This window comes from Streptopelia decaocto (genome assembly GCF_964273445.1).
Source record: "Streptopelia decaocto genome assembly, chromosome: 7".
Lineage (NCBI taxonomy): Eukaryota > Metazoa > Chordata > Aves > Columbiformes > Columbidae > Streptopelia > Streptopelia decaocto.
Genome location: NC_138661.1, coordinates 28,731,122 through 28,743,895, shown reverse-complemented (window position 1 = coordinate 28,743,895; position 12,774 = coordinate 28,731,122). Strand labels below are relative to the sequence as shown.

General features: G+C 35.6%; 1 protein-coding gene across 3 annotated transcripts in view; it reads left to right on the top strand.

Annotated features, from left to right (window-relative positions):
* Window positions 1-12,774, top strand: part of AKAP6 (A-kinase anchoring protein 6) — a 232,747-nt gene that overhangs the window by 82,159 nt on the left and 137,814 nt on the right. For 2 of the 3 annotated variants that reach the window (XM_082057392.1, XM_082057391.1), the window contains 2 exons: window positions 3,968-4,064; window positions 5,341-5,507. In XM_082057392.1, coding sequence (XP_081913518.1) covers window positions 3,968-4,064; window positions 5,341-5,507 — 264 coding nt within the window. The remainder of the gene's footprint in view (window positions 1-3,967; window positions 4,065-5,340; window positions 5,508-12,774) is intronic. The other variant, XM_082057393.1, reaches the window with a different exon arrangement.

The following is a 12,774-nucleotide window of genomic DNA, read 5'->3' as shown; positions in this document are numbered from 1 at the left end:
TACCTAAATATACAAGTCCATATTTTAGTAATATTGTGCTTTTCTCCAAAAAAATAAATGACTATTAGGAAATTTTAAATTCAGCTTTCTATTTCAAATTCTAAAAGTATAGGTCACTTAGATAATTTTAATTGTCTGTGCCATGTTCTTCAAATGTATTTGAACACACCAAAAATGAACCTCAAGAAAATTTGGTCTCAGGGGTACCCCAGCACACCACACATGCTAATAGTATGATTGACTGAGAAAATATTTCTTTTAATGCAGTATCTTAATCTGGCAATAGGTGTATAGTGCCGTGTCATTTGAACTAATCTATATTTACATATACGTTGTAGGTTCACATGGTACCTACTTGTTCATTTGTGTTTCAGAGACACAAAGTACACTGGGAATAATTAGTTGGACACTTCATGACTTTAAAAAAACCCCACATGCTTATAAAAAGTCTGTGTGCCTCTGGAAACTAAAACATTTAATAATTGACTGCCCTTTCTGCAGATATGAGTAAGTCAACACCTGGGTTGTGTTTTACCAAATCACAAGGATTTGCTAAGAACAGAGGGTTTCAAAACAGTGGAAGATTCCATATCAGAGCTTGATGTCTACATACTGTAGGATACTGACTCAATAGAAGTTTCCTAAATTTATGTATCTACAGCCATAAAATAAATCCTCAGGGGAACTTCGAATATTTTTTCAAATAATTCTTCTGATTTCCAGTTGTACAGACAAATTAGCCGAGAGGGAGAGATTAATATACACTGGAAAAGCGATCTCTTATTTTTACTGTGTCCAGAACCCAGGAGGTACTTTTTTCCCCGTGGAGGTTCTGGAGTATTTTTGTCCGATGGATCAGCTGATTTCCTAAAAGTCAGGGGACAGCTTAATTCTGTGAAGGCTAAGCTCCTTTGCTGCATGCAGTCAACAGAAGACAGCACTTCTGGGGCTTTGTACTTGTACCTTTGGGATCTTTATTCCTGTTTATTTACACCTCCATAGCTTCAGTAAAACTGCATGTTTCCTGCCTCACTTTTACTTTCTTGATAAATAGGAACTGTTGATATTTATATACAAGTGCATGCTGACTGGGAAAAGTGCAGAGAACTTCAGAAGGAAATTTTGCTTGTTGCAGCTTGTAAACTGCATTATATATACTGTAGTGCTAGGGATGACATTAATGTGTTGTTTAAAAAGCTGCTGTCAGGCCAATGCATGTGCATTTTCCATAATGTATATGTGCTCGTGTGATATTTAGACTGCTTCATAGCTGCAAATGTGTCTGGAAAAATGGCTTTGATTAATTGACTTCCCTCCTCTTCTCCTTTCCTCTCTTCAGATGCAAAGGCTCCATTCATTATCAGGCAAGATCAGAGGAGGAGGGGAGCAGAATACCTGGGTCACACGCAGTTAGAGTTACAATTTTCCAAGTGCTATAAACAAACAGTAGGGAATGGGAAATATCCATGATGGGAGAGGACCTCTGTGTTTGAAGGTCCTCCTCCATTCCAATTATTTGGTCTGATTTTATCTTTAGCTGTGCAAATTTGCATCTCTCCATTGTATATACATGTAATACTTATTACATCTTCAACTCTGTCTGCTTTTTTCATGTGTCTGCTTTTCAACCCCACAGGTGTGAGGAACCACGAGTACTGATGTGCTAATTGAGGGCTCTCCTTTCCAGATTTTCTTGTCCCTTTGTTCCTTTTTCTTAGGAAATTACCACCCATGATGAATTATATATACTTATATAAATCTAAAGCCAAAATTCATGCTTCACTACATCAACTGACAATTTCCTTCATTTCTGTTTGCATTTATAGTTATATGAATGGTTCCCTCCTTTTGATGCTTCTGTGCTGATCAGAGTATACTTCTGCTAAATTTCATGTATGTTCGTGGTATTTGTGCTGTACATAATTTATCCATAAAATCAGAATTTTGCACAAGTAGAATATTGCTAGTCAAACCCCAACATTTTGGCCCCCTCTCTATTCATCATATTTTGCTTCTGCATTTTAACATTAATACTGGTTAATAAGTGCACCTGAAAATCAAGCCATATTGTAGTATCTGGTACGTTATGTTAAATGAATCTCTTCTAGGACAGCTTTTTTTTTGTGTGTGTGTGTGTATTTTTTTTTCTAGTGAAAAAGAATACCTCATCTTTTCCAATTTTCTTATCAAACACATCCACATCATCTTGAGACACTGCCACATCCAGCTGCATCTATACTCAACTTCAATTATATGAAATTACACAACCTACTCTCAGGTCCTTTAGGTTCTCTTTTGCTGTGTGAGGCACACGCATAGTGCATTTCCTGTGAAGTGCGTGATTACAAACTATTCAGTACAAGCCTGTTTTAAGTAAACAGCAAATTAAATATTGTCAGTGCTTGTTCAGATATGCTCTTATGAAGGAAAAATAACTTCTAGGTTTGGGTTCATAAAACTCTAGATTTAAGAAAATACCAGACATAAGCTAGGCATCCTTTTTCCTTTTTAACTTCTCTTGGCTGACCCAGTTGTTCAACGGATGGTACAAACCAATATATTCAGGTGCCCATACAAGGAAAATTGGGCTAGACAAAGTGCTGAAGGTATTGAATTCCTGTTCATTGCTCTGTATTTAAATGGAGAATTCCTGAAAACATTCTGTCACTAACTGTCAGGTACACTGCTGCCTGAACGACTGTTAAGAGTCTGTCTGAGCAAGATGCCTCTTTCAACCATGACAAATACAGTAAAAGAACATCATTTTATTACCATTCTGGCAATATTATTTTCTGCTATGCCAATCAGCCTGACTACAGGAGTTAGGAAAGAAAGGAATGGTCACTTCCCTAAGAAATTAGAGCTTTTGAGTATTTTGTGGTGTCTGCTACTTCAGTACTAGCATGGTCTTTGGAGAAGTATAAGTTTTATAAAAACTAGAAGCTACAAATGTGTACTTGCTTGAAAACTTGAAAGTTTCCTTTCATCTCTGGCAGTTAACTCATTCCCAAGAGAAGGCAAAACTCTCTTCTTCCAAGAGGTTAAATATTATTTTCATTCATTCCATGGACATTTCAAAGAGAAAAAGAATTGCATGTGTATGTGTGTTCAGGGCTGCACATGGTTTATCATTAAATACAGCAAGTACCCCTTTATTGTATTATGTTTCTCTTTCTTATATTCAGTAAGTGAGTGAGAAGCTCTGGCAAATAATTCACAAACTTATCCAAGTTATCAGTGTTGTATGAAATGGCATAACATATAGTAGATTAAGTTTCTAGTTCCTCTATTACTAGGTTTTGATGCAGTTTGTAAAAATAAAAAATAAATTTCAAAAAGAAATGAAATACTTTAATCACTGTTAAAGCAGAGATCCTTTGTAAACTAGTAAAAATATTAGTGCAAAAAAGGCAGAAAAATACTTGCTTTGCAAATTAAGAATGCAGAGATCTAAAGCACTCTGATTTGTTCTTTGAAACTGGATATGAGAGTTAACTCAGAAACACAATATTAATAGATTTGTATGAGTGCACATAAGGCCAATGTATTCAATGCTGTAATTTTTTTATGGTTTCATAAATAGTGCTATCGCCAACATTTCAAAGAAATCTGAAAAAAACAGAGCTCATATGTGGTGGCATAAATTTAGTGTATTTTATAGAACACTGTTACTCCAGATATAGCCTGTGGGTTGTGACTTTTCATAAAACCTAATGAATTTCTAGATTTGTCAGCTGTTTCAACACAGATGCACTTTGCTGATATAATGGAAACATTTTGAGCACAGATCCAAAATATCAATAGCTTTTAGTATCACAAATTAGTCTGGCTGTTGGATATATGGGGATGTGGTTCTTGATAAAAAGCAGCAAGTAATTTTGGACATGTGTTTTATGATAACTGCCTCTCCAATGTCTGATACGGAGGTTTTTTTACTCTCTTTTTTTCTTTTTCTTTTTTTCTTCAGAGTTTTAAGTTGAATGTAGATAGCCACTGTGCTTTAAAAGAAGCAGTGGTAGAAGAAGGACGTCAACTTCTTGAGCTTATTGTATCTCACAAATCAGGTAAATCCTTCTGAAATATTGCAAGTCTTTATGTCTCCAGACTATTAAAGACTGAAGAAGCATTGCTGTAAATTACTGCATATATTCGCTTCCTTATGTATTATTAATATTTACATTATCAGATTGACCTTCAAGATTTATAAATGTTTCATATACTGCATACAATGCAGTGATACTTATAAAATGAAATACTGCCTGCAAATAGTCTGTTCATTTTATTTTGGTCTTGCTGCTCAGCTGCGTTTGAATTGAAATCACATCACTGAAAAACTTCACACTGACACATTCTTTGATGTAGGTGCTATGGAAATAACATGAAGATAATGAATTAAGATTTCATATATATATATATATATATACACACACATACTCTGCATTGGTAATTGCATTGGCAAAGCTTTATTTAGCCACTTAAACTAATTCTTACTGCGATTTTAATATATTTAAGGGGAATAGACTAAAATTAAAAATACCTTTTTCCTTTGATTAGGCTTGTCTTTTCCTGCAGAGGCCCTAAATCAAGAGGAGGGGGAGAGATGCACTGATTCCCCTTGCTCTGTCCCCATCACCCCCTACATTTTTAGATGTTTGCATGACTTGTATGATAATAGGGATTTAAACAGCATATACTGCTACAGAATGCCATCTTAATTTTGGCCTACTTAGCATGCTTTTTGTCCACGTTGAAGTTATCCTTTGGTCTACTGTTTTGTGATCACATGTACACTGTACCTCTATTGTTTCACAGCATCAGGCAGATCTGTGTAATGTGAAAGTTATAGGAAATTAGTGACTTCTATATATAGTTCCAAAAAAGCTGTAGAAACCATAGCAGAGAAGAGTAGTGCATGTCATCATATACTTAGAAAATGGTAATGTGTAAACTACAGAAAACATTGACAGGAATTGGAGGTAAGAAAAACTTATTTGAAAGATTATGAAATGTTTTGAGACAAAGACTAGCTATTAGAGAGTGAGATTACCAGTGTTCCCTACTGCATAGAAATCAGAGTTTATGTGGGATTTTCCTTTTCTTGAAATTGTCAGCTGAAAAATAACCAAAATCTAATATGACAGCTGAAAGAAATGTTTTGACCCTGTAGCATTGTTTTGCAGTATGAACAATAGTAGTGCTCAGATTTATTTCTGAGACAATACATTAATATTCTCGTTGCATTTATTATTTTAAATGCCCTGCTAATTCTTTGAATAAAGAATAATATTTAAAGGTGCAGCTGAGTTTACAGCTTTTACTTTTTTCCCCTTCATTTTGGAGAAGGACTGAAGGACATGCTGCAGATGATTGCAAGTCAATGGAAGGAACTACAGAGGCAAATCAAACGGCAACACAGCTGGATTCTTAGGGCTCTGGATATCATCAAAGCAGAGATACTGGCTACTGATGTGTCTGCAGAGAATGAGGAAGGGACTGGGAGCCCTAAGGTAAGTGGCTTGAAGTTTGCCTTATTTCCTCTTATTTACGTCTTCTTTTGAACTAGGCACCACTGAAGTTTTCTTTCCACCCTAAGGCTTTTTATTTCTACTAGGTAAACTTTTTTTTTTTTTTTTTTTTTTTTTTAAATAAACAAAATGAATTGCCTTACTCTGAAACAATAAAAAAATGATAGAACTTTCAAGTTTTCCAGGAAGACCTGTCTCATTGTGTGTAGAGGGGCATGAGGGGGAACATAAAACATTTAGTAAACAAAACATAAAGCATCTTTAACATGAATAATCAGAATGGTTTTAAATTGTTTTGTTGCAACTATAAATCACTATAATCAGTGCAATCACTCAGCTCTGACATCCATTAGCCGCTTGGTTACAGCAAATTAACAAAGAAGAGAGAAAGTGATTCATTATCTCATTCCTGTTAATGACTATCAGATGCATTGCTTAATTAGGGGATGGCCATTGTAGTGGGAAGAAGGTCATATGCCTTTTCACAAATCTTTTTGCTCTGAATTTAAGTTCTCCTTAATAGTGCATGTGTTGAATACAAGTACTTTAAGAATAAGGTGTTGACACCTATCATCATTTTGTGGATATTAATTATTAAAGAGGGCTATAGTACTTACCAGTTGCCAAACTTAGTATTTGTAAGAGCATTTTAAACATAAAAAAAATACAAAACATGCTTATTCAAATTGGTGCAAGCAATGTAGGGACACTATCCACAATAGCAACTTCTGGCATAGGGTCCATGACCTTTCGTTACCATCAGTAGTAAGCAAAGGTGTTTGGGGGAGGATGCATTGGAAAGTGTTGATTTTTCCAATGCATTCTAAGCAAAGAATATACAGCAGAGCAATCCAATAACTCTGAAGATCTTGGCATGCAGCAGGCTGAAATTTATAGCAAAATTAAAGATTCCTGTTTCTAGAATTAACAGAGATTGGGCTGAGCAGATTTTCTGAATCTGACACCAGACAATTCTTTGAATTGATAGTCAGTGCTTCCTAGGGAGTAGTTTGTAGAGTGACTCTTAGCTAGGATTACATGAAATGTTCTGGTGCTTTCTCATAATAATTCTTCATAGCCAGAATGATCTTAGAGATGGTGGAGGAGGAGCCAAGGATAACAATGAAACAAAAATATAGGAAAAGACCTATATGCAGGAGACACAATTTGAAATGATATCCCTCATCACTTGCATGGTGGAAAATGCTCCTGTGCCACATAGCTCTTACTTTAGGAAGTAGGCGGTGGAGCAACATGTGGTTTCATAATTAGGTCTGTTAAAGTAGACAGACTGGCTCAAAGTTAATTTTCTGCGGCACTGATAATATGAGCCTATATCTCTGAACAGCTTGACTCATCTATGGCCAAATTCTAACTGCTTATTCAAAATTATGACATTAAAAATGTTCTAAAATCCAGCTTGATTTTGCTATGAAAATTATAGAATAATTAATATTATATTAAAATATTTACTTGAAAAGGGAGAAATTGAGGTATTTTTTATGTTGCAGTAAATTTTTACTTTAGATAACTGGGAGCTCCTTATTCTCTGCTGTTTATGACAGAGATAGGAACCTGAAGGAATGCGTTTCTTTTTCTGCCTACAGTTTAATGAAACTACAAGTAGTCAAGAAATGACCAAACAAAAAAGTATTTTCAGGTTATTTAATTCATTAAATTACATTCCTATATCATCCTTCTATGTGTGGGCAATAGCGCAGTCAAATACCATCTACTTCTTCATGCTGAAAGATAACCTAAATTCAAAACATAACTGGTAATATAACTGTAGATTTCAGTTTGCATTTATTTCAAAAGCCAAAAGGAGCCTGAGAAGTATAATAGGAAATCTAAAGATTATATCTAGAGGGTATTTTTCTTTTTGCCTTGTTTGAGAAGCTACAGGAACAGTGTTGGTGTTAGAAATCTGTAAAGAAATAGGAAAAGAAGGAATTTCAAAGACCCTAGGAAACTTTTCCCTCAGGACTTTTCAAACATGTTTTCATAGTGCTATGGCATCTTTTATGCAAGCAATGAAGAGTTGAAGGGAGAGAGGGACATTCTGCACTCCAGAAATATATTATAAACATTTCTATTCAAGAATTCAGATTTTGCTTATGACATTGTTTTTTTTATTTTATGTAAGTTTCATGGTGGATTATAGTGATTGCTATAGAAGACTGAAGGGACTTTAAATATTTCCGATGCTTAAGCATTTCTAATGTTTTACATTCTCTGTACAATCTTAGAAAAAAAGTGCAATCTCTTTAAGTGTTTTCTGAAACTATTATTCTGTACTTTTTATAAATAAACAAACAATTACTGTATTCAACTTAAATTGGAGGATATAAGGTTTTGCCTTCATATCCCATTGAGAAGTACCTTTAAAAAATAAGTCTCAGAATTTCCATGATACATTCCAACAAGCAGTGATCTAAAGTTATGAGTAGTAAACATGACATACAATACATCTGGCTTTCTTTCAGAATCTTAAGACACTTAGCTAACAGTAGGGGTTTTCTCCTGATGCAAATAAAATATCTGAAAACTAAGAGGAATGTTTGAATAGATGTGTGTATGTTGTGTTTTTTCACCTTCTGGAGAAGTTTGACACCACTTGTTCTGTACCTGATCTGTTTATAATTGGGCCACTTCTCCATCGGGAAAGTTCTACTGGAACAGTATTGTTTTCAATAAACAGTAGAGTGTTATTGAAAAATAGCAAAGTACTTTCTTATCTAATGGCTGTATTACTGCTTGAATATTATTCTTATCTATGTAACTCTTAGTTCGGTGAAACTACTTCATCCAAAACCACATGGAGTAGTATTATTTGGGTCACTTGTAAGTTCTGCTTTCCAGCATTTGTTTGGACAATTAGTTCATGAGTATAATTTTTGGATATGGATATTTTTGTTCTGCAAGTAAATATTCGAATTAAGTTTTGGGTTTTTTTTGTGTAACAGTTCAGAGCATGACATCAGAACCCAGAGACTGGTAGGTTAAAAAATAATGGTGAACTCTAGAAATATATATGTAATATGTACTTCTGGACATGTTCCTTTCCAGAAAAATTGCTATATTACTTAAAACATTTCTACTTTTCCATTCTAACCACAGAGAAATATACTTGGAACAGGTTAAGGCATTGGGCCTAATGCTTAGAACATTGAAATCTGACTTAGTTGTCTCAGGTAAAAAGCACTCTTGCGAAGATTGTCTTAACTCTATAGTGGACTTGGCTGTCAGTGGATTAATGACAGAAGCACCGAGGATTTGAAGAATATTAGAAGATGTTAAAATATGTTTAATAAAGTAAATCTGAAATTACAGAAATTGTAGATGGTCCAGGACAACAGAGTCTGAAATTATTAAACAAACCTTTGTACAAAGAGAAAAAGAAAACTGGTGTAGTGAAGCACCCCACACTTCCAGGATTACGTCCCACTCAGTTACACATAATTTTACATTTTTTACAGCCATTCTAAACAAACAGTCTTCAGTACGCAGAAATATCTACCACAGTTTGGGATAGTGGAAAGGCTCCTTGACAGACAGTTTTGTGGTAACACTGGTCTCAGACCTTGTGGGAGGACTAAACACTGCAGTCCAGAACAATTACATCCTGCTCAGTGTTTTAATATGAGGATTTATTTGTGCATTGGACAAGACAGAGCAGAGGTTAGACAATGGTAGCAGTCCTTTCTGTCGGACTTCAGACTTGTAACTTGCCCTGGCCATCCAGTCGTGCTGCTATGACTACAACATTTAGATTAATATTTTGATACAAAATGAATCTATAAATGAAGTGTTTTGGCATCTCTCTGATGAAACATTGTATTTGTGAATAGATTCTATTTCTCAGTGTCTTTTATCAGCTGTGTTTCTAATCTGCAGACATAAGTATGATGCATGCACTGTAATATTAAAGGCAACACACCAGTATTTTTTCAGATGTCTTCCACTATTTACAAACAGGGAAAGTCTGTTATTGGGACAGTCTTAAATATTGTCAACAGGTCACAGAGAGCATGATTTCAGAATATAATTGTACTTATATAACTACTTTGAAAACTGTGTTTCTAGTGCCACAGAAAGGTTCAGGTTGGAAGGGACCTGTGGAGATCATCTAGATCAACCTACCTGCTAAAGCAGGTTCACCTAGAGCAGATCGCACAGGAATGCATCCAATAGATGCAATTGGAGTATTGCATGTATTATTGTAGTGGTCAGTACTTTTAAGTTGTCAAATGGCAAGTGTGACTCGCCTTCATTCTCTTCTTCTTGAGTTAGTTGCTTCTAGTGAAAGGGCAGGAATAGCATATGCTAGAGCCATCATTTTACTTGGGTTGCTGGAGTTTCTTAAGTCACAGTGGACTTCTACAATTTCACGCCTCACACTGAATTTATTTATTTAACTTAGAATCTCTCCTTCTCTGTCTTCCACATGCACAAACTCAGGATCAGACACATGCATTCAGTGCTGTGTCTCATGTTCTTAATATTGTGGAATAAAGTGTCAAGTAAATAGCCATCACTTCATCAGTAACAATTTGAAAGATAATGAAATGGAAATCCAACTTCCGTCTCTGACATTGAACAGACATATAGAAAGGGAATTTCATCTGGTGGTACACATGCTGTCCTGGTCTACAGTTTTCTCATGGCTTAATCAAGGCTTTTCTTGGAAAAGAATTGTACAAGGAAAGTTGGTATTTGTGCTTGAGCAGAAGTGATTTTTTTCTCTAATTGTTCCGTAATGAGCCATATTCCCATCTAGACACGAGAGAGTTTTATGCCGTGAATGCAACACCTTATAGATCAGACATTAAACTGAAATTCCAACCACCTTTACCCAGGCTTACTTCCAGTATCAGTAATTGCCATCTGCCACCTTAATTCTTTGCAGTTTCAGCTGAGTGTATTAGTCTCTTCTGTTCAGAACAACTAGGTAGTCTTGGGCACAGTTAAATTGTTACTACTTTAGTACTGTTGAATAAAACACCTTATAATACCTTACGAAGTATTTGTGTGCTGAAAAGTATTACAGCAAGTCAGCGGCTCACCATTCACTACTTCAAAAGATGGTAATAGGGGAAGTGATTTCCTGTAATTGGAACAGAAGGTTCTGCTATATCACCATTGAGGCATAGTCTTAAATTGTTGAATATTTAAAATGCTGTGTGTACATAAATAGTACTATTGTGCCTAAAAGCCAAACATTTAAAATCATTCATGTGACATTTCATTTCTGAATCTTTTGGAACTCTGGAAGTCTAGACTAAAGATACTGTGATCTCACTCCTAAGTACAAACAATAACATTAATTCTGCCATACTAGGAAAAAATGCATCTACTGTTATTATTTTGCTTGACTTCAGGTGTTTTAGTATGTGACATTACAGTATTCTTGATCTGTCAGCTTCTGTGTTGGTGATTTGAACCATGGATGGGTTGGTAAAATGGATAAAAAGGGTAGTGATATTTACAAAATCCTCCTATAAATCAATAGACAACATTTTGGTTTTGCAAGGAATAAGCTTGTCTTTTAGTCTTTTTACTGTAGCATGTGAAAACAGCTGAGTTATTTTTGTACTAGTTGTTATCCAAATATAAGATGTTAAGAATTTCCAAGATATTCAAAACAAGATATGTTGATGTAACAATGAAAAGAACCTAAGAAAGAAGCAGGAATATTTCTGTCTTTTAATGCAGTTAGACACTTCAAGTTCCTCAATTCACTAGTTTTTAATACCTTGCTTTGTAAGTTATGTATTTTTAATCTTACGGATATCACCTTGAATGTGCACAGACCTAGGCATCATTGTAATAAAAAGTATCTTCAGGAGGGATTTGAGAGGTGAAACCATAATTTTTCACACCATTTTAGAGTGGGTGAAAAAAAGGAAACAGAAGGATGTTATAGAATAAGTGTATTAGCAGAAGTTGGCCTTGCTAAAAGGACAGCCTGGATTTGGAAAATTGAATGGAACTGACTTTGAGTGAGTCTTAATTGTAGGAACAAAAAATACAGATAAATGTGATCTACTGATGGGTGTAAAATATACAGCGTTTTTTGTTGACAAGATCTGTGCCTTGCCAAGAAAGTGCCTCTCTTAATCACAAAAAAATTTCTTCAGTTAAGCAGAAGCTTTCAAAAACCCCTGCAAAGCCAAAGTAGCCATGTAATCTTCTATGTACAGAAAGTTTCCTTCAAATATCTAAGTGAATGCAATCTTAAATGTATACATTGCACAGAATATTCACAGAATACCTCCTCAACTGCTAAGATTCTTCTGTCTTGTATTTTTCATCTATCCTAGAGTAAAGGAATTATGCAGTTGAACAAGTTCTTGCTTAGTTAAAATGCTTTCACTGAACAAGCAATTTTGGGGTGAAAGATTATAAGTTTCCAAGCTTGTAAAATTTTAATTTCAGGGTCATTAGACTGAAGCCTTTTTTTGCAAACACAGGCACAAGCAAACTGAACCTTAAAACCTTCCTTTGGTCCGCTCTTTCACAAGGGTTTTGTCTCCACCGCAGCCTGCGAGAGGCAGGTGGTAGAGCTACTGTTCCTTTTCTGGAGGAAGAATGTTGCATTCCAGGTGGCTGCTCAGAGGATTTACACAGCTGAGATCTTTCGGGAAGCACTGTAAATCAAGCTGTGTCCTTGCTAGCCTCATCTTGTGCCTCTGTGAGCCTCTTGTGGCCCGTGCCGGTAGTGGGCTGCTTCATGGGGAAGGAGGCTGGAAATCCACAGCCTGCTTTTCTGTGGCCACCTAGGATGATCTAACCCATTGTTTTGGGGACAATATGTTGTGATAACAACTACATTTTTAAATGGCTAAGGTGCGGGGTTGTGCAGATGTGCTTGTAAATGGATTAGTAACACTTCACCGTTGCTTTTGGAAGTCATTTACTGTTGATAGAAGATTTGAAATGTTGCATATCTGGGAGAGTTGTGTCTTGAAAATGTTTCTTTTGTTTAACTAGCTGTAGATATTTTTCTGAATTATTGAAAGAAAAAAAAATCAGATTTAGGGCTGTTGCATGTACCGTCAGCTTCCACATGGTAGATTCGCTACTAGTTACCAGACACAGTTTCTCCTGAGTTGTTAATTGCGTGCCTTTTAGTGGGCGGGAGGAACAATTTTGTGTTTAATTCAGAGCCTGCCTTCGCAGAGAAAGGAATGAAGCTGAGCAACCAGTTTTTGGACTGCAATAAGAGCAGGCAAATGAATATGAGCTC